Below are 22,653 nucleotides of genomic sequence, written 5' to 3' on the forward strand. Positions count from 1 at the left end.
CCCCTGCCCAGAGGCCAGGAGCCCCATTTCAGCTTCAGTCCCAGCCTGAGCTGTGCTGGAAGAGAGCTGGTCTCCAGCTCCATCACAGCTGTGGGTCTTCTTGTTCTGGACCTGACCCATGTGTTGCCTTCCTAGTTTGACTTTGGCCCTGTGTCATCACCATGAACTTGCCCAGTGATTTGGGCCCTGGGTTGAACCCGGCTGCCCCCTGGCCTGCCCTGCTGCCTGGCTGGGGTGGTGGGACAAGCCCTGGCTGGAGAAGCCCTGCCCTGCCACCCCCCTGAGGACCTCACCACTCAGCCCCCAGCAGTACCCGTCCTGCTGCGCCCTGGCACTGGAGCTCCTCTGTGTAAAACAAACCGAAAGAGCCCTAAAAGCTCATTTCTCCTTTACCACTTCCTTCCTCATTATCTACCCCAGTGATGGTGAGGGAATGGCCACCATCCATGTGAGGTGACACAGGGGACAGACCCTTTCCTCATTAAAATCGCCTGCTTTTATTCCGATTGCTTCCAGTGGGGTTATCCGTCCACGATGCAACACACTGTCAATTTACAAATTAGTGTTATCACATATTTATAGGGAAAGTTTTGATTTTATTGCTGCATCGTAATTGCCATTACAAATAATTTCTACTGTTCCAAATGAAATATGGTTTTCAACACGGTACCAGAAATTGCATGGCATTCCCAGGTGTGCATGCTTATGTACCCCTCACGGCAATGGGTGTGCTGGCTTACCTAGAGAAAGTCTCCTTATGTCCTACTCAAAAAGCAGTGTCGCAGACTTCTTAAAGAGTTTATCGCTCTGAATAAAAGGTAAAAAAAATTTCTCATTTCAGAATATATAGCTTTTCTGCCATTAGCAACATTTTAGTGCTCTTTCTAGATCTTCTCAAGATATTTTGATTCAAAAGTTATATTTTATTCTTATTTTTCAAACTTTCTTGCAAGCCATTTATGGATCCAATAGATAAAATAACTTTCTATCAGTAATACTGAAAATGAAGAGGAGTTTTTCTTTTGCTGAAATGGAGCAGAGTGTAGCTCATCCAAACCCTTCTGATTCCCCTATTAATCTCAGCAACCTATTTCTATCCCAACAGGTGTGGTTCGCCAGGTGAGGCCCATTGTTGGACCTTTCCATGCCATCCTGAAACTGGAGATGAACTACGTCATGGGTGGAGTGGTATCTCATCGTAACATTGTCAATGTTCACATCTTTGTCTCCGAGTACTGGTTTTGAGAGAGCATTTAAAATCCCAGACAAGCAAACCGCTCCAACCTAAATCATTACCACAAACTATTATGTCATATACTTGTTTGTAAAACCCAATAGTGTTTTTTTTGTTTTATTTTTAAATATTTGGTTTATAGTTTAATAACAAATAACAAGCTATTATGTTGATTAGACATAGGGTGGAGCAAATTAAGTGAGCCTGATGTAGTAGTTGTCTGTATAAATAAGTAGTGTGTAAAAATGCTCAGCTGCCTAGTGAAATTTAAAACTTTTCTAAACGTTTAGGCAGATCTTAACTATTGCTCCTTGGCCGGATAACCAGAGCAACTGAGGATGTGGAACAAAATAGATGTCAGAGTTCATTGTGATGGATAGATGGTATCTTTGGATGGAAGAAGTTTGGTAAGGATTAGTAATTTCACCTCAATATTAACTACCTTGAAGGAGTCAGATTGTCAGAAAGTGCCAAATATTCGCATTTCGGCTCCAGGAGGATAACTCTGAATAGGCACTCAGAATTGCTAATCATTTCTGAAAAGTTTAGCCTAGATATTTAAAAAGCACGGTTCAGCTACAGCTATAAGAGGAAGTGCAAAAGGAATTAGAAATAGTGAGACACTAACAAGCTATTGCACATATCAAAAAAATACTCCTTTTTTGTACTTATTATTTGATTGTAAGATTATTTGATTCTAATTAAACAAATACCTCTCATTGAAATTAACCTCTTACAAGGATAAGGCATATTGCTTAAATTCCAATCTCATCTGTACTCAGCAATACATGAGAAACTCAGACCTGTATCTCCTGCCTATTATAGAGTAAAGCTCCATACCTTTTTAAAATTGGTAATAAAATCAGCATGTTAAACTGTACACTTCCTATGCACCAAACCAAGGCATATGTAATAATATAATGAAACTCTTACAAATAAATGAATGTTTAATGTATTTTCTGGGCATCAAAGTAACGTATCTTTTTTATTACAGAACAAAAAATAAATAGCTCCATGTTTCAGTTTGTTGTGTTTGTTAAGATATCAGGAAATAAAGAAAGTCAGATGGGAAATACTGAAATGTATGCTATGGTTTCTGCTTACCAGAAAAATCGCATAATATACAAAAATATATCTCTTGTAAGCAAGTTAATTATATGTATACATTACACATTCCCCACTCAAAACAGTCCACTATTTCATCTGTCATTATGCGTGCTAGGCATTTGTCTCTTCCCTTTATACAAAAGCCCCTGAAGCTTGAGGCAATCTTTCCGTTGACCTGAATGATCTTTCAATAAGACTAATAAAGACCCTCCTCTCTGATCCGTTGCAAATAAAAGACCATAACAACTTCACTGTGTACATACAGAAGTCTTCATTACATTCTCTGTGGCAGGGAAACTTCTCTGCCTGCAGCATTCTCACTCCTTAAATGAAGATTTTATGAGAACGTATTCTCAGAAATAGAATTTGACTAAAGGATACCCTCTTGCCCCCACACTTGCAGAGCATCCCAACCCCATACATAGCCTGGTTTTCAGGATGCCATCAGCTTAAAACATGTTCAGTGTTGTTAGTGGCCACCTCTACAGTCCTTATGATTTCAACAAATAGTTACATATTTGCACAGAAAAATGCTATGAAGCAAATATGTTTATAGCAGGTGACCTTCATCATTCAACTAACTAATGGAGATTTTGGAAAACTCCAAAGTACAAGAGATACTGTTGACTTCAGGGATTACTAGCCTATGTAATTCTGATTTAGATTGGAAAGTAAAAGGTTTTATTACGCTAACAGAGTCCAAGAAAAGGAGGATGGAAGACTCTCCTTGAATCGTCAAGTTCTTTTTCTTGCCAGTGTAGGAAAAGTAAGTAGCCTTAGAACCAAAAATACAAAAACTGTTTCCATCTGATTTTCTAGACTGTAATTTTTGATCCTTTATTTCCTCTGTAAATGGTATTTAGTTGCAGTGGAAAGAACTTTGGGACAGCAGAAATCTAATTTTAAGATCAAACTGATGAACAAACTAATTTACAAACTTCTTTCTGCAAAGGCGAAACCACGCACCACCACACACACACACCTCTCCCCTTCTTCTGTCTGCATTTTTGAGTAAAAATAGGATAGAAGAAGGATTACCACTACTTCCTGAAAAACTGTTTTCCTACATTGTCCCAAATAATCTTTGAAAATTGCAAGCAGCTTTTTAAATAGTCCTGAAGTCATATGAGAACGTTGATCCAGTAGATGATTTTATGTTTTGCGTATAATAAAATTAAAGAGTGTGTAGTGCCATGGTCATTGTGACGTGTCTTAACTTTTAATAGATCAGCATAGAAAAACTAGATTATTCAGTACTGATAGGAAAGATTAAATATTTCTCTCATCCAAACCTGTGACAATAAAGTTTCGTTAGTTGCAAATGGGAAGAAGTAAAACTATTTGCAATTTTTATTGACGAATCATTAAAGCTGTTCAAGTGGGAGAATGTGCTTATGAAATTGTCACTGAGATCCACTCACTTTGAGGGCTTTTCTTTTGCTGTGCTCTCTTTGGATTGATTAGATCTAAGTTCAAATCATTTTAATTGTGGGGAAACAGAATCACAAGTAAATGAGCATTTAGAAGAAAACAATGAGAACAAGCATCGACTGCTGAGTGTTCATTAGTCTGCTTTTTAAGAGTCATCTGCTCAGTCACATACACAATGATATCAAGTGCCTTGGAAAAACAATCACACACCATTAAAAGAATGAGTAATAATAACACACAATTACAGATACTACATAGGATCAAATTACCTGATAAACTATCATTTTATTTGACACTAGATGATATAGAGAGACAAAAATCACTCGAATGAGCAAAGGCTCACAGGTGCTAGCCAGGTTCCCGACGGGAGGAGCAGCGGGTCTCAGGTTGTTCTGCCAAAAGCCAGGCATCCTGCATGGATGGGAAGACTTCTTGTGTGCTACAGGGACTGCTTCTAGGACAAGTCTTATGGCAAGAAAAACTGCCTCAGAGTTATTTCTAGTGGGATTAGGACAGTTTGCCTGAGTAAGCATTCAGTGTACATAGACAGTTCTGAGTAATCGGGGCCATAGCCTTAGTGAAATAAAATAATAACAAACCAGGAATATTTCAGATCAATTTGCTGATAGACTGATCTACTTTCTCCTTCTTCAGTCTAAAAATCACTTCTTGATGGATCTGTAATTTATTAGCAGATAGAGAAGGCAAAAGAGTGTAGTGTAATCCTAGCGTAGTTACTCCTTTGACAGAGGGAGGGCACAACAGCCAAGGACAATAGCAATGAAGAACAAACAAGTTTCGTAACAGTGTTCAAATCAGTACATTCCACATATGATAGCTGGATAAACTTGTGCAGCGATGACAAAAGTTATTTCATGATTTGGAGAGAAATACTGTGTGCCTTTCCAGGGTAGCTGTCCTAACTACAGCGTATGGTAACTCTTGGAAGCCACTGGTGACTGACTAACACTCCAACACAGCAAATTGCTTGTCGGCACTGTGAATATGTCCATTATTTGGAGCTCGTGCAACATTAATGTGTTCCTGTCTGAACCACGAAATCACACTACGCCCGAGTTTGGCCCCTGAAAAATATTATAGCATTCACTTCGCCCATCCAGTTCGTGACTGCTTCTGCGCCTGAACACGTGCAATCAATCAGTGCTGCGTACGTGGCCCTGGTGAAATCTCCTGCCTTGCGCCATGCGGGGTGGAATGAAAAGCATGGCCCAAGCTGACTTCTGGAGCAGCGTGAGTTACACCAGCGTCACCAACACATGACAGACTGCATTTTTTACGGAAGCAGGTTCCATGCAGTTGTGTTCTCACATCCATGCCAGTATAAAGGAATTAAAGCAGAGACGGTTTCCAGATTAAACACCGTAACTCTTTATAACGATCTGTAGTTCAATTAGCAAGTGTATGTGGATGACAGCCCATATTTCAAGCCAGTTAAAAACATGCCTACTGGTAACTGAAGTGAATGCAATTATTATTTAATATTTAATTCTGAAGAGTGGCACAAAGCCACCAATTCAACACCAGCTGCCTTATATCATCTGGTATGTAGGTACCCCTCTGAAGACAACTCCTTCCAGGAGCGAGTGTCAGAAGCTGTTTATGTATGCTGTTTGTTCCACCGAACACGGACAATATGCTCTGCTCATCAGCCAATGTGATCTTGCTACCTTTGTTTTTTAAATCAGTATTTGTATTTTTGGTCTGTTTGTGAAAATGTTATTGATGCAGAAAAAAGTAGGTGCCAGCTGTGGCAGAAGAAGAGAGCACGGGCTCTTAGAAAAATTGTCTGTGAATGATAGCTTCTAGCAATCCTCTTGCAACATTTCAGCAGTTTGGATTTAGTATTCCATAAAAGGCTTTTACGGGGATGCTGACACATGACTTGTCTGTATTCTGTGGTGGAGTTAATCCATATTGCATAAGAAAATTGTGTATATGTATGTATTAGGTGTATCTTGCTAAGTAGGCTCTTTAGAACAAGAAATCCTGATGCCTGAGGAGCAATTCACACCTGCTGGAATGGAGATGATGTTCATGCCATGACCATACTGCCTTTATCTTAACCAGCTGAGCTTGACGGCTTGTCTCCCAAGTCTCTCGCTCTTGACAGTAGCAGGATCCCTAATGCAATTGGACAAGAAACCCCCCCCGGGAATGCTCTCTATGGGATGGGCTTTCCCAGGTAGGTAGTTCTTCACAGAAGTTAAACAAAGGATCTGTTTCCTTTGCAATCAGGTATGTTACACACAGAGCCATTTTAGTGTCATGTATATTCCAAACTTCCCATGAAATTGCAGCAAAATCTAGCCTGTGTCCAGTCAGGAGTAATTGCTATTAACAGATGAGCCAGGGGAAGCTCATTCTGAGTTTTTGCTCTTAAATTCCAGGGTTAGAGGCAGTTGGGTAAAAATCTATTTCATCAGAAGTAAGGGTGACACACTTAGTACTGTCCCTGTTAAATATGCTGCCAGATGATATCCTTTTTGAATAAGACAATAATCTTAGTTGACAGCTTGATGCATTTACTGGCCAGCTGAATCCAAGACATTAAAGCCTGGCCTGGAAAACCCCATATTGCTGCTGCTGGAAGCACCGAGGCCAAGCCCAGGCCCCGTGGAGGACTGGCAACGGTTGGCCATGGTTGACACAGTTGGGCACAGCACACGTGCAGCACAGCTCAGGCAAGGACCAGGGCTGAGGGCCCCAGTGCCAGCTCCCAAATGGATGTGTGCAGGCCCCAGCTGAGGCTTCTGGCAGCCCTTCCTCACACCACTTCCTCCGCAGTGGCCGGCTCGGTGTCACCCAGCCCCCCCGTGTCAGAGCTGGCCTGGAGCACCGGTGGCCAAGCCCCCAGGAGGAGCGGGGGGAACCGGCTGCAGGGGAGGGTTACAGAGAAAGGCTGTTACGGGTTGGTCGTGCTAATTGGAGCTTGTTGGTGCATTCAGGGCTGTGACAAGGCTTGGTACCCTCACAGCTGCCATTATGGGCAAGTAAATCTGAGGGTAATGGAGAAACTGAAGAGCAAAGAAAATATGTGGAGGAGGTTGTGAGAGACAGGCAGGTCAGAGCAACTGCTTTTACAGGTTGCTGAGACAACAGCAACTTGCACAGTGGCAATAAATAATTTACAAATACCCTGTGCACGACCAGTGAATAGCACTACAAGGATTTTTCGAAAGGAGCATCAACTACTTCAGCTTATTCCACACGAAGTCAAAAACCAGGTGTCCTGCGGGGATTTGCCGTGCTGGGTGTCACAGGGCATGCGTTGCCATGGCATTTGAGAGCCCCCCCACACGTGGGCAATGCACACCAGTTTCAGCAGCCAGATGCTCCCTCTCTGGCTCCCCGCGGGCCCTGCACCCCTTGACAGCCGGGCTCTCTGGAGGCTGCCTCCCTGGGAAGTCCCAGGGCTCGCGACCCACCACCCACAGCAGCCTGTGTAGGTACCGGGGCTCAGGGTCCGGCCTTGCCGTACGTGTCAGAAGAGCACAGATTCCTCCACATCCTCTCCAGTAGTAATTCCCCTTACGTCATGTCACCATGACTTATTTCAGAGAGCTTTTGTGAATGTAAAATATTGCTCACTCTTCTTCTACAGAAATGGCTGACGACCGAGGGACGTCAGCTTGCTTGCAGTAAGTGCGTGCCTTGTCTGCATTTTGTCTTTGTCTAAACAAGATTGTAAAGTGTCTGGAAAATGATCTTGTCTTTTGTATATGATCCGTGTGCTGTACTAGACCAGTACAAAAGCAAGAGTTAATGTAGAAAATTGTTTTGTTGTTTCCTCCCACCCCTACCCCATCTGTTTCATTTAACTTTTTTTCCTAGTAAATTGTGAGGATACTATTTATAAGAATAGCAGGAAAAATATTCACGCAGTGGTAAACTCCACTTTTATCTATTTTTTGCGTGATGATGTAGTGCATCTCAAAATAACCAAACGATGCTATGGACAGCAGAGTAGCTTAAGTTTTGGGGGTTCAAAATGAATCCAAGGTAGTTCTAAGCAGAATTCAAGATGAGGCTGTCGGAATTCAGTAGAATCAAAATAAATAAATGCGCTCCTTAATATTTTTTTTTCTTTTTTTGAGAAAATCAAAATCTGCTTATAAAAGCATTCTGCATTTTTTTTCTACTGTGGGCATACCTATTGTCTTGATATTATGTCTTCTCATTTGAACAGCATTTGTTTTCCATAGCAAGGTTCAAGTTTGGGTCCATTGGCTGCCGCTTTGCTTTTGTTTTTTAGGATGTTTAACACCCAGCCAGAATAATTAAACATATTCCTTTTGATTTGTGGAAAAGGCCATTCTCTCTGAAAGGAAAAAAAATCCTTCTCTTCCCTAAGTTGGGATTTTTGCTTTAAGATGTCAGCTGAGGTCTCCCAGGGATGCTCATTCCAAGGGCGTGCAGTCAGCCACCCTCAAAAATAGCACTTGTTTGTTCTCTCTTGGCCGAGTCTGAAGTGAGCGCAGTTTTGATAAAAACGCCAGAGCCACTTCTGGTTGGCCAGCACGCGCTTAGCCATTAGTTAAGAAATACCATTTTTCCTAAGGAGAAACAGTGAGAGGGACCAGAATCTGATTTGTATCTCAGGATCCCAAGTTTGGCTGAGGTTTCAAACCTGCCTGCAGGCAGTCCTGCACCCTCGCCTGCCCTCTGCGCACCTCAGCCTCTGCCCACCATGGCTGGGGCTCCCCGGGCGGCCCCGCATGCCTGTGGAGGACGCCCTTCCCTCAAATTACCCGTCTGGTCTGGTGCTGACTGGTCCTCCCCGCTCTGCAACAGCAAGGAATGCCAAAGCCCTTCCCAACATCGCTTCTGCTTTCTGAGCGCCTTTGTTCCCTGCTGCCTGTGGTGAGCGCAGGAGGTGTGAGGCTGCGTGGAAATTGCTGCTACTAGACAAGAGAGACATAGAGTACACCCACCAAGTCTCCAAAATCATTGATCTGATGAAAGATTTTTCATTCCTGCTGTGGCTAAGAATGCGCTATCTGTTCTGTAACGAGCCCTTTTTTTTGCTTTCACCTTATCCCATTTCATCTCTTTTTTTTCTCTCCCTTTCCCTTCATTGGATTCTCTTCTTCCTCTTATTTTCACTCCCCACATCCATCTTTTTCTTTTTCTTCTCTCACTGGCTGAGTGTTTACTTGTAACTAAGCAGTTGAAGTTAAACATGACCACCAGACCCAGAAGAGAGATCTTGAAGAGCCGCAGAAAGAACACCTATCCTGGGGTCACTGCAGACAGACAGAGGCATGCCGTGCTTTCATACCCCAAATGTTTTACCATGGCACTCTGTATCACATCTAGATTACGCCAGGATGGACACCTGCATAGGACAGTTTATGGCCACCCTCCCTTAAATTTATTTCTTCAATTAAATCCATGTACCCCATCACTCCAACGTGCAATAGCCCATGTGAAGCATGAGACAATACAGAAGACTCAAAAGCCCTTTTCTGTAAGATGCTCCCATTTGGGATGGTACTGTGTTACTCCCTATGGGAAGACCGGCCACACAGGGGGTCTCTGAGCTTCCTGCATCTATGGCAAACAGAATATGTGAATCAACTGTGCTTCATCTACGTTGGGTCAGAGGATCCAGGTTAAATCCCTGCGGACCGTGGCTAATGCAGAGAAGCGATGTGAGCACAAGATACAAACATACTTTCTCCCTTCTGCTTCCAGATCTGTTTTTCTGAGGGTTTCTCTGTGTGTGCTGTAGATGACAGAACTGGCTGGTATCTGTTGCTGTCCTTTGGGCCTGCATGGCCTTTTGGGGGACCTGCCACGCTCTTTGCAAGCTTCCGTCACGGGTGACACTTCTGCCAGTACTGCTGAAGCAAAGGAGCAATCCCTCATCACGGGCCCAGACTAACGTATTGAAGCAAGGGGCACGGGGTCAGGGCGTGGGGAGCCACTCATGGAGTCTGAACCACTTGCGGACACGGATTCCCTGCACTAAATCCCCATGTCCTACTGATAGTGTGTTCTCACTTGCCACAAAATGTCATGGCCCCTCCATGAACTCATTCTACAATCAGGTTCTAAGAAGACATTTGGGGTCTGACTGTCTTAAAAGGCAACTGGCAGAGCTGGCTTGTCCTGTCAGAAAACCTGCGACTTTGAACAACAGCAAGGTGGAACTTTCGCCCCCCTCCTGCAATCAGTGCTGGTGGCTCTCTGGGTCGATTGGGGTCCAGAAGCATAAGAATGGCTCTTTTCTGGAACTGTGCTTAATCACTGAACTAGGTTAACTAAATGTCATGTAGGTAACTATGAACAACTTGGAAGTTTTATGATTATATTATTGACATATGCCCCAGCACATGCTGAAATGATGTTTGGTAGTGATAAAAAGTGAGGATTAAGGATCTGGGCTGTTTGATGTGTTCTGGTAACTGGGTATATCATATCCAGCCCCTCCATGCCTTCACTTACACATCTGCTAGCGGCTCTAGTAACCTCATAACTTCACTCAGCTGCAAACCACGAGGAGCAAGGAGGCAGGAGTCATGACTTGCTCCCCTTTGCTTCATCAGCGGCGACTGGGCTACAGGAGTTCCTCCGCTCTGTGGCGAGAGGAACTGGTCACCAGCTGGTGTCCAACGATTCACGTGGCGTGGAGGTGCAACGGATTTAACGGTACGCAAAGTGTTTGAGACCCCATGAGGGCAAAGCACAGTTATTTTATGATCACACCAAGCTTAAGTCTGGCGTTGGTACTGCTCTGATGGAAATGGATTCCCACACCCCATTTAAATTAAAAAAAAAAAACAAATGAAAGAAAAGCAGTTGTATCTGACACCATGAGTGATAAATATCTTGGCCTGACAATTCTCGCAGAATGACCTTTGCAGGTTGATTCCCAAGATGGTGATTAGCTCTTTTGTTTTGCCATTAGCTGATGGTTTTCACAGGAGTGAGGTGTGGTGGGGGAGAGCTGATAAAAGAGAAGTGCTTTCGGGTTCCCCTAGTCAGACTGACCCTGGCAAAGGCAAGAGCAACTTTCTCTGAACCTGCCCCATCAGTGACCTCGGACCTGATCAGAGAGACCACCCTCAACTCTGGATGTGAGGTAAGTTAAATTACATGCTGCTGAATTGTCCTAATACTGCCAACATTTTGGGCAGAAGTTGTAATAATGATAAAAAAGCACCAGTGTAATGGATACCATCATAACTCCGTAACTACAGTTTAGGTTTTGAAAATTACAAATATGTGTTTAAGTAAGGCTAACCAGAAAGTACTAGATGGTGCTTTAACTGTGGCCAGCTGTCTAGTATTTAGAAATTAGAAAAGAATGTTTTTTCCTTCCAAAGTGGAAAAACTGCCGTACGTTTGTACATATTGAGCTGGTGACCATTTGTCCAGCTCTACCAGGAAGCATCAGGTTGTCTGTTGTATCAATAGATGACAAAGTACTTTGTAGAACAACTGCACAAAACAAGGAAAAATGGCCTCTGTAGTCTTCAACTTATGATGCACTTCACCTCTTATGGATTAGAGACCTCATTTGCAGCCACTAAATTTCATAGATTTTTTTTTTATCAGACCCCATCAGTTAACAGGTCATGGTAAACTTTGCTTTCTTTAGTAACAGTGAGTTTTGTTTTGTCTCGAATTATATGCATGAGACATTTCAGTGATATTTCTTCAACTCATGTGGGTAACTCTGTTCTTTCCAGTTCATGTACCTTTGGCTGCTGATCTCTCTGTAAATGTTTATGATTATAATTCCTTTTTACTCCTACCCTGAGTAAGCTTCACACCTGACCCCTTCTTCCACCTCCCCCTCCTTAAGTTCTCAGATGTGGAACAGCTGGGAACATGGAAAGAGTATTTCAGCTGCCGATGTCTGTGTCAGTCAAACCGAAACGAGATGTTCTGCCCTCGTAAGCCATCGTGTTTGTAGAGCTGCTGGCTCCACGTCAGACAGAGACCTAGTGAAGAAGGTTATGTGACGAGACGGGCAGATAGATGCGTGAAAACATGTACGTTAGCAAGCCAAGAAGTGGGCATTAATGCAATCTGAAAACATGTGGGCTTTCCTGAACTCCTCCTAGGCAAAGGTTATACTGAAATCGTCGGTGGTTCAGGCTTGACTTTGTTTTTGATGTCTGGCCAAACACCATTAGCTGATAGGCGTGGGTGGCTGAAAGATTGCTCTCATTGAAGGGCATTGACAAAATGAGCTTTTTTTTTTCCCCTAAACCCACAAGATTTCCCAGATCTGCAGACAAACAGCTTACTGAGACAGGGTTAGAGAGGAGCTAAAAGAAAGCTCCACATCTAGGGTAGAGATGGGCTTACCTAGGCAGCAGCAGAAGGACTCTGAACAGGCACCAAGGGGCCAGTTGAGGTTGGATCTGCAGATCCTCTCTTCCGTGGTGGTTTTGTACTTGATACTTGGTCTAGAGGCTGCCTCTGCAGGAGCCTTTCTGTACGGAGACTGGAGGGAGAGTGAGCAGTTCAAAGAGCAGTTTGGTCAGCAGGGCCTCTCTGATATCTCTGCAGCAAAGCTCAACACCCCTTTTCTCTGGAGCCCCGTCTCCTCTGAAACACGGAGGCAGTGGGTTGGCAAGACGGACTGGGAAACACCTGGTTCAACCTCTTTTCCATGGCAGTCAGCTATGTTCTAGTGAAATGGAGAAAACACCTACTGAAGCAAGGAGAAAGAAAAATAGGAGCCAACAGGATTGGTCTTCCAGCTGAGAAGCGCTGGACAGAGCTGGATGGACAGTTGTGTGTCATTCAGAGCCGGGGGGGTCCCGCAGCAGCTGAGGGGAGCTGCATGAGCCCGTGGAGAGGAGGAACGCCATTGTAATAGGGGAAGGCCTCGTTGTGTCTTTGCTCTCTACACAACACCAGGGGAACCACGCTGGCTCCGCTTGTTTCCAACTGATGGTGCTTATTGTACCAGACCTGGCTTCCTATCTGCTTGGCTGCTGTGGCAGGGGCATGGATGGTTTCTCCAGCGCAAGCCAAGGAGGCCCGGTGGAGGGGTTCCCAGGCTATCTAAAGCAATATTATCCAATTACTCTCCACGACTGCAGCGGGGTCAGGACATTTTGACTTTTATTTCACCTCCTGGCAATAATACTAAAAGCCTAAATTGGTGTCCATTGAAGTTAATGAAAAGTTCATGCTTTGTCAGGCACCCAACAGTATAAAGAGACGTTGGGCAAGTGTTTCACCTCTTCACACCATGTTTTACCCATTTCTTCTCTCTGGAGATTAGGTAGATGGGTACCTGCAAAATCCACGTTTTGATGTTTTGTTAATAAATGCAAGTTGTACTGAACCCTTGGGTGGCAGAGACTCCATGGGAGAACAAGAAAATTTTATTAATTGGTTAATAAAAATTTTATTAATTGGTTAATCTTAATAGGTAGCTTTAGCTATATAAAAATGTTAGTTATATAAAAATGTTAAGACAGTTTGTGGAAATAGTTTAAATTCATAACCCAGAAACTTCACTGAAACAGTGGAAAGGCTGGCTGGGACCACTGCAAGGTGGTGATAGCAATGGGGGAGGCCAAAAAGAAAAGTACCTTCTGCAGTCCTGAGCTCTGTGCAGAGACCCAGCTCGGCACCCATGTTTCTGAGGAGTGCTCACCACCATGCGCTAACGGGGTGGCTTTCCTTTGCTTCTGCAGTCAGCAGTGGGACATCCTGAGCTGGGAGGGTCCTGAAGGGGTGGTTTGACCCTGCAGAGCCAGTCTAAGGGCTCAATGCCCCATAGCGCAGTGCTCCCACCTGCAGCTCTTGGCCCCCGGGTCCTTCTTTCCTTGAATACCTGCTTTTGGGGTGGGAAAGGTAGTTTTCTCCTGGTGAGTGGGTGGGAAGCAACGGTCTGCCAAGCAGCAGAGCCAGCTGGTTGAGCGTGCAGGCAGGAGGGAGGAGAGGCAGCGGTAGCCTGGGAGACCAGAGACCATGTTGTCAAGCCACCTCCTAAGGAAACAGTGGCTCCCTGGAACAGCCACCTTTCTTGACTCTGAAAACACCTACCGATGGAGGTGCAGGTCTACCTGAAATGCAACTGTCTGACGTAAGTGAGACAGGGCTATTAATCTCTAAGGAGCAGTCCGGGGTCTCCAGGGAATTCGGCGAGTTGGTAGCTCGTGGTGCCCAGCTGCAGAGGCTCCTCCCCAATATACCAGTCCCTGTGCATTAGCCCCCTGTGGCCTTCAGCTAGCCCACCCAGTCCTGCCACGATGACCCCAGGCAGACTGGTAAGCAAAAAGAGCCTTGTTTGAATTTGTCCTGCTCCCCTCCATGTGGATCCAAGACCACGTTGTGAAGGTGGATGGTCAGTGAGAAATACCACTGTCAGCAAGGACCTGATGGGTGGGATCCAATTGCTTAACCATGGGCTTCTAGTGCAGTTTTAGATGTCCCAGAGTGTCCAAGACATCTGTGTGCTGCTTGGGATATGACAGAGGACCTTCCAGGAGACCCACACTCTTCTGGAAGAGGATGGAGACCAGGGGGCATCTAGGCTGTCACTAACTGCCTGGATTTCAGCATCTGAACCTCACCCCAGTTGCCAGGTCCAGGGCACCCTAAGCCCTCCTGGGGCCTGCCCTGGTGGGGAGACACAAGGTGGGCACAGCTGGTATGGCCATATCTGAACCGATGGTGCCCTTCTCTCCCTCTGACAGGCAAGAGCTGGCTTATTCATGCGGGGCTGGGTCCAGTCATTAGTGTCAACAGGAATTGCACCACTGAATTCAGCGGAATAAAAGCCAGCACAGCTTCATGCTGGTGGGCTTTCATAACCATTTATTGACAAGCCACTGTAAAAGGGAAAATTAGGTTTAATCTAACAGAGATAACAGGAAAATATAGAATTGTGTAGAAAAAAAAGCTGGTTTCTGTCATCTCACCACGCTCCTCAGAGACGATAAGCAAAAGCAGATGCTATCAGTAGAGGAAGGTGCCTAGAAGCAATGAAGCAAATCCAGAGGAGAAGGTTGTTCAGTATTACCTTACTTAGCTGGAAGATGGAGAATGCAGATCAGGAAGTGACTGGGCAAAGAAACTGAAAATGCTCAACCAAGAACTGACCAAAGTGGAAGAACAGTGTAGGCAGAAAGAAAGATTGAACAAGGAGCTGGGGAGAGTTGGAAGTTTATGGTTTTGCTTTTCCCTTTTTCATCTGATTAAAGTAATTCATCCCAATGGGTTTACATCTAGGTAGTTGAGTGGCTGCCAGATAATATCAGTGTAACTGCTCAGATGAGAGAAGAGCATTTGATAGCTACCTGTATGTAAATCAGATAAGTTATTTATAGACCACAAACTCCAGTATATGAATGAGAGGTGCTATCAGTTGGCTGGTTCTTATCAGGAAAAAAATGAGACCTCAGAGACTGACAAAAGCTGTGCCCAGAGAGACCTCTGTGTGAATTACCTCTGAGGGTCTAGTGGGATCCATCTTTGTGGCTCTATCAGTAGGAACTAGTAGCAGCAGGCTAGGAAGTTTAAATCCTATTATTTTTCCATTACGCATGAAAAAGCAGAGTTAAATTAATATTTTTTCCCCCCACAGAAAGCATATAGAGATTATGGTTCAGGATGACTTGTCGATAAAGCAGGAATGAAACAACTCTCTTCTTTTAACTCATTCTCTATTGGTCTCCATTAACTTGCATCTTTTAATTAATTTTTTTTGGTGTAAATATACAGATAAAATATACATAGACAATTTTACAAAAATAAAATATAATGAATAGAATAATATAGGAAACCACATAAACTATAAGCTGTAGATAAATAAAGACCATCAATGTGTTGTCAGAGGAAACTCTCATTGAAGGAACTCAATTCTATCAACAATATTTGTTGCCCAGTGAATCTTACCAGAGGGCCAGCAAGGGTCTGTAACTGAATCTTCTTAAAAAGGCTGTTGAACTGAATTCACTTCAATATCCGGGACTTTTTGTGGAAACTGGTGGGAGCTTTAAATGCAAAACTCTAAATCACCCCATTCTGCTCCATTTGACTGGAATTTGAGAACTTTAGTCAAAAAGAGGAGTCTGAAAAAATAATCTTATTGTATTGACAGATCCCCAGACTGGGAGGGAGGCTGCAGGCTTGATTTGACAGAGAAAGAGAGTGTTACAAATGCTTGTTTTCCTATCTTTGTTAATAGTGGATGGGAAATGGCTGGAAGTCTAAATGGTTCTCTGTGGTTCTCTCTGCTCACAGCTCAGGCTAAGGTAACAGGGTTCACTTCTGCTCCTGATCACAAACATTTGGAAAAGTAAACACAGGTGAGGTAAATGCAGTGAGGATAGTGCTCATTCTGAGAGAGAGGATGTCATAACAAAAAAAAAAAAGAAGATAAAACATAGCTATAATCAAATTAGCCATGACTAATTTACAATGCTGTGTCGGGGACTATCAGATACAGATAAGTTCAACAAATCAGCTTCAAACCACAGGTGCCTCACTCAAGGTTTTAAGTCCCACACATGTGAGATTAAAGGAAATTCATGAATGTAATTATTTGCAGTATATTAAAGAGTTTACATCAGATTTTTTTGAAGGAGGAGTTTGTAAAAGCAGGTATATTATAGCCTGTTTACAGGCTAAATATCAACCTGGCAATTATGTCCCGCTTATTTAATTTCCTTTGCAATTCTAATTGCAAACACAAGTCGTCTTCCTTCCTGCCCTCTACGGCTCTTCAGTACCTGCCACGCTCTTTGGCATTTCTTTGGAATACCGTGTAAGCCACCGTGTCGATATAAACAAGCACTGTTCTGTTCTGCAGCTAGTAAATGTTATATGAAACTTAATTCACGCTCAAATAAGGAGCACTCAGGTAATTGCAGCCCTGGGTTTGGCTCAGAAATGCAACATGCTAAAATAACTGAGTAGCATCCATGTCTGAACTTACACTGCACATATGTCTTATCCAGACAATATGCTTTTATTCTCTTCTTCCAATTGCAGTTCATGGCCTGAATTTGCTTTCCTGAAGTCAATGGAGCATTGCCATTAGTTTTGACCAGAGAATTTCATTGATGACTGAACCTCTTTCTCTGTCTGTCTCTCTATCCCCACCCCCTGTTTTCTTTTTGTTTGATTCTTCTACAATGCTAATGCATTAGATCTTTTATAACACATCAACCTTAATTTTTTGTTTACCAAAAAGGAAACCCTTGGAGGGAAAAAACCCCAACAACAAATATTTGATAGGCTCTGCAGATCTGGAACCATTTTCCACATGGCCAGATTTCTGAAGGTCTGCAGATGCCTAGTGAGATTGTCATAAGAGTCAAGACAGATTAGCTATGTGTCATATTTAGGTATGTTAATGCTTTTTTTAATCTGGTCCTTATCTCCTCAAAATCTGGCTGTATAACAAACAAGAAAGTATGTGCTAAGGTATTTACAGAAAGGCATTTTTTTAAATACCATGCTTTCCTGACTAGAACATGAAAATAAAATACATTGGACTTGGTAGAAAGTAACGTTGTACTTTCCCACCGCCCACCTTTAAACTTAAACCAGAGATTATATATAAAAAACTTGAAGCAAATCGACAATGGTATTGATACTTCAACTGGGACTGAAGAATAGAAATGCTGATATCCTATAAGATAGCAAGGCAATATGATTCAACTAACTGTAAACCACCTGCACAGCAGAGCAAATAATCACTTCTTAAACAGTGGAAGAAAGGCTACTGATGGAATGACTTGCAGCCTCTTCGCCTTCAGCTCACGGTCAATAAATCTCATTTGAAAAGTAATACTGCCCACTTATCCTTTCAGCACAAAGAGACTGTCATCACCACGCTATATTATTTTTGGCCTCGCAGTATTTGCACTGCTGACCTATTATTAGTCAAGTTATATCATCATCCACGACTAAGTTGGTTTGTCAGAAGCCAATAGGTGGAATTGTCCCAGGTCACTGTGGCGCTCACAGTGGAAATAAAAGCACTTTTCTGTGGGAAGGAAAGAAAGATGAGAGGGACAGGTCCATGTGATTAAGGGCATCTTGTCTGACTGCAGCTGGTGACAGATCAGATGTGCATCCTGATATGAGGCTATATGTAGCCCAAGATGTTTGGATGCCGTAGGTTATAACTGCACACTTAATTGTGTTGAAGAGGTAAGAAGCAGCTCAGGGGGGCTGAGCTTTATCTTCACACTGCTCTTGATGTTCTCTATGGCCCTGAGCAAATTGTATAGGTTTTGTCTACACTAGCAACCAGTGAAGCATAAAAGGATCAGATCTGGAGACTGAAACAGTTGAAGGTAAGGAGTTGATGTTCACTCTCCACAAACACACAAACCCTACAGGTGGGGCTTTTTTTTCCAAAAAAGTCTAGTCTGATCCATAGTCCAGAACATCCATGAGGCTGGAGCACATTAGGAGCCCTCTTGGTATGCATCTTTTTTAGTTTCATCCAGGGTGAATCCAGCTGTGACCCTATGACCTCTCCACAGTATAAACCAAAGCATAGTAGGTGGGGACAACCAGGAGATTAACTTCAGAAGTGCACTAATGGTGCAAACTGAAATGCCAATGCAGATAACACTTTTACTCCTGCTGTCTCATAGGGATATTGCTATACAAGGTTCATTTATGTGTGACCCGTTTAGCTACTATAATAATGATAGTAGATGTGATAGCATATTTTATCTCAGCATTCACTTGACAATACGTAAGCAAAGATTAAATTATGTTTAGTAGGTGCATAATTATCAGAGGTTAGACTGAAAATGAACAAGAAGGAGGTGGTTCTTCACACAACAGGATATTAAGCTGTTCCTTGCTACAGGATATGGTAGATACTAAGACTTCACAAGGTTACAGAAGTGGCTGCACAGGTTCCCAGAAGTAAAATTCATGGAGGGATATTTTTTCAAAGACTTTTCCTGTGTGTCGGGAACTCTGAGCTGCGAATTGCTAGAGGATCGGAGAGTGTCCTTGGGAAGAATCACTATGTGCTTGCCCCAAGTAGCCGGTATTGGCTGCTGCCAGAGGTAGGGTAATGGAGCAAGATAGACCTCTGATCTAACATGTTATAACTATTCTTGAATTGATCACTTTAAAAGGCTTCAGAGATTTCAAATTTAGTCATTCAAATAATTAATTTCAATGATTCAGGTTCTGAATTATTTTTATTTGAAATATATCTCTTTGGAAATGATATTGTGGATCCCTAAGGAGAGGGAAATTGGATATTCCTTCTTCCAGAATAGCTGAGGTCCTTCTACAGACTAGTCTTGCAATAATGCCACAAGTCTTCCTCCAAAGTTGGGAAGTGGTCCATGATGGGAAAGGACACAAAGTCTATCTCAAAGATGTTGCGGTAGAGTACTGAAAACTGAACGTTGCTACTTCAGCCTCAATATTTTGGGGACTGGGCATTCACATTTTTACACAGAACTGTGAGTTCCCCAGAACCAAGATGCTTTTTATGAAAACAAATCTGTTCAGTCCAAATCTCAGCATCCCACCAAACAACAGGCAAAAAAATCCCTTACTGGCTCACACTGAAGCTTTTAATCTGCCACCAGTGGAAAGCCCCAGTGCACACATATGATGCAGTGTAAATCTACAGCTTATATGGACACAAGCAGCTAGTGTCGCTGTTGGCCAAGCTCAGACTTTTCTATATTCATCAGGGGATCAGATGTTCTGGTGGCTCAAACCAGGTCTGAGAGAGCAGCTCCATAATACTCAGAGGGGTTATATGAAACCATGAGAGGTTTCTTTCTCAAAGCCAGTTTGAGAATCTCCTGCTCCTCAGCAGTCTTTTCAAACCCTGCGTGGCACTTCGCTATCCCATCGCTATGGCTGATGCAACTCTTTAAGCACTTGTGTTGTAAACCAGGTCTTTTACATGGTCTGTATTAAAAAAAGAAATTACCGCTTTGCTGTGGAAGGTGTTTTAACCTAGGTGCTTTTAGCAGTCCAGTATATAGGTCATTATCTTAAAACATCGCATAAGCACAACAAAGCAGCTATAAATAACAGCACAGTGGCGTAAAAAAAGAAAAAAAATTACCTTCACTTTATCATAGAAGTAAGGTACACACAGTTTGGTGTGACTGTAATTCCTTTGTCCAAATTTTGGCCTCAAAGCAAGCAGCCTTCCTCCACAGTCCCATGCACAGTTACGTTCTTCGTGCAATTAAAAATGCGGACTTTTTATCAACTGGTGGCTAGAACCCGGTTGACATTGCAGGAAATACAGTTTAACCCCTTCTCCATACTGGGTGAAGTCTGGCACTTTTTTTGCTTTTGGATCTGTCTGTCCCAAGCCATAAAACTTTTGCTAGGGGGTGGCGATTAGATCCCATTTATAGAAGTGAAGCAGCTGGTACCAACCTATTGCAACCTACGGATTAGTAAGTTCTAACAAAAAAAAATTTTTTAATTGTGTCTTGTTGTGAGTCCCCCAGTTTGTAAAGCCTGAGTAATTTTTTTTTAAAACCCGATCCTACCCTTTTAGAGTAGTGTATTTCTGCAGAAAATTCAGAGGTAAGTTAAACCACTTTCTAAAGTTTCCTGAAAGTGCATTGGTTTTCTTTATCAGAGGTACGTTTGTAAGTATGGAGAATGCTGCAAAAAAGGAAATATATGGTAATTGATAGTAAGAGGCAAGCTCCCAGCTCTTCATTGCTGCTTTATAGGAGGAGCTGGCAGTGCAGCCTACCATTACTTCTGCTCAACATTCCCTGTTACGTGATACTCTCTTCAGTGCTAGGATTTTGGCAAAATCTTAGTGTTTGGGCAGAAATTTTCTATGCCTCAGGTCAGTTTTTGTTTCTTAGCCAAAACAAGCCTGAGGTTTTCAAGCACGAAGCTGTGGCAAATCAGAGTGACCATAAACCTGAGCTGATGAGTGCCAGAAGAGGGGGTGAACATGCATCCTGCCACGGAGGAGCATATGATGCACTGCCTGTTGCTAATGAAAAGTCTAAATTTGCAGTTTTCCTATACTAAAGTAAGCATGGATTTCTCTCTCTTTTTTTTTGGTTTTTTTTTTTGTTTGTTTTGGTTTGGGGTTTTTTGTTTGTTGTTTTGTTTGTTGTTTTTTTTTTCCTGGCATGCTCTCAGGCTGCTGAGCAAGCGCTCCCTAGTTCCCAGGTGGGATGGCCTTTCTGTCAGGAGACAACTGTTTCCCTCTCCAAGAAAATCTACAAAAATACAAGAACTCAGAAACTTTTGAAAACCAGCAGCCTGCAAATGCTCAGTCAATAGGGATATATTAGGCTTCAGCACCTAGCCACTACATCTTTTTAAGCAGGTAGAATTTAGGTGCACATCTGTTATTGGTGAAACCATTAGATCTCACCAAGGCTCTTTGGTATTGAATCATCTGAAGTTTTCATCCCCAAGTGCACTAGAAGCTTAAATGTCTGCCATGGAGCATGCCCCGAAGTGTCAATCTGACCTTCAAAATTCCTGCCTCCTGCCTTAGGTCATGCGGGATTCATCTCTGCAGCCTCTCAGTTCCCTAGAAAACCCAGTTTGTTAGGTGTACCAGGCCCTTTTCTTCTCAGGCATTAGACTAGACTAATCATATGCTACCTCTAGGATAGGCCAAATATTCTGAAGGGGACCTGGCTGTAATTGTTATACAACCTTTGAACAAAAAGAGGTGATAAGAAGAAATCTTAGAATGGAAAATAGGGTTTGAAGGAAAAATGCCTGCAGCCAATGGGGTTAAAGTACTGATGAAATTAACCGTTTGTTTTTCATGAAAGAGCATTTATTTATTGTCCTGGTTTTGGCTGGGATGATGTTGATTTTCTTCCTATTAACTGGTGTAGTGCTGTGTTTTGGATGTAGTATGAGAATAATGTTGATAACACACTGATGTTTTAGTTGTTGCTTAGTAGTGTTTCGCTAGTCAAGACTTTTCATCTTCCCGTGCCCTGCCAGGTGCGCGGGGGACTGGGAGGGAGTGCGGCCGGGACGGCTGGCCCAGCTGGGCTATTCCACACCGTATGACATCATGCTCAGCACATAAGGCTGGGCAAAGAAGAAGGAGGGGGGGGGACGTTTGGAGTGATGGCGTGTGTCTTCCCAAGTAACCGTTACATGTGATGGAGCCCCGCTTTCCTGGCGATGGCTGAACACCTGCCTGCCGATGGGAAGTAGTGAATGAATTCCTTGGTTTGCTGTGCTTGCGTGCACGGCTTTTGCTTTACCTATTAAACTGTCTTTATCTCAACCCACGAGTTTTCTCACTTTTTCCCTTCTGATTCTCTCCCCCATCCCATTGTGGGGGGGAGTGAGCGAGCGGCTGCGTGGTGCTCAGTGGCCGGCTGGGGTTAAACCACAACATTTAAATAAAATCCCCCAAACTCAAGGCAATTCTCAGTCCCAAAGGTTGTCATGTAATTGTGGTATGGCATTCAAGCTGTTCTGCTGCAAAAGTCTGCCTTCAGCTATATTGCTTGAGAAAGATTAAAGGTATCCTATCTAGCTGCAGCGGCACAGAGCTGTGACAATAACACTGTGGTTACTTTAGCTTAAGCGATTATATTTTGAAATGGGAATAATGAATTCAGTGCAGAGCTGGAGAAAGCTTTGTGGTGACTTTAATTACTCAGTTCTAGTTGTGTAACTGGATTAAAATGGCATTGCAGAATAGTAGCGCTGTACTTGACATCCCAATTTTTCTTCCTTAAAGGGTTTTCCATGTCTTGAGCTGCTTATTTTTTCCTTGCGATAAGGTTTGGGATGCCAGTTTGAATGGGTTAAGTATATATTTCAGCAATATCAGAATTACTTTGTTTTTCTTTAGCTTTTATGTTATATTGATATGGAAAATGTAAGATGCCAAAAAAAGTGACTTTAAAACCATAATACAT

At 43.0% G+C, this 22,653-nt stretch overlaps 1 protein-coding gene across 8 annotated transcripts in view; it reads left to right on the forward strand.

The window, feature by feature from the left end:
* The window catches only part of FBLN1 (fibulin 1), an 83,551-nt gene extending 81,295 nt beyond the window's left edge, over positions 1-2,256 (forward strand). For all 8 annotated transcript variants that reach the window (XM_075162052.1, XM_075162060.1, XM_075162107.1 and 5 more), the window contains one exon: positions 1,106-2,256. In XM_075162052.1, coding sequence (XP_075018153.1) covers positions 1,106-1,245 — 140 coding nt within the window. In that variant the 3' untranslated portion in view covers positions 1,246-2,256. The remainder of the gene's footprint in view (positions 1-1,105) is intronic.
* Positions 2,257-22,653: the final 20,397 nt, after the last annotated feature.

Source organism: Calonectris borealis, chromosome 1, assembly GCF_964195595.1.
Source record: "Calonectris borealis chromosome 1, bCalBor7.hap1.2, whole genome shotgun sequence".
Lineage (NCBI taxonomy): Eukaryota > Metazoa > Chordata > Aves > Procellariiformes > Procellariidae > Calonectris > Calonectris borealis.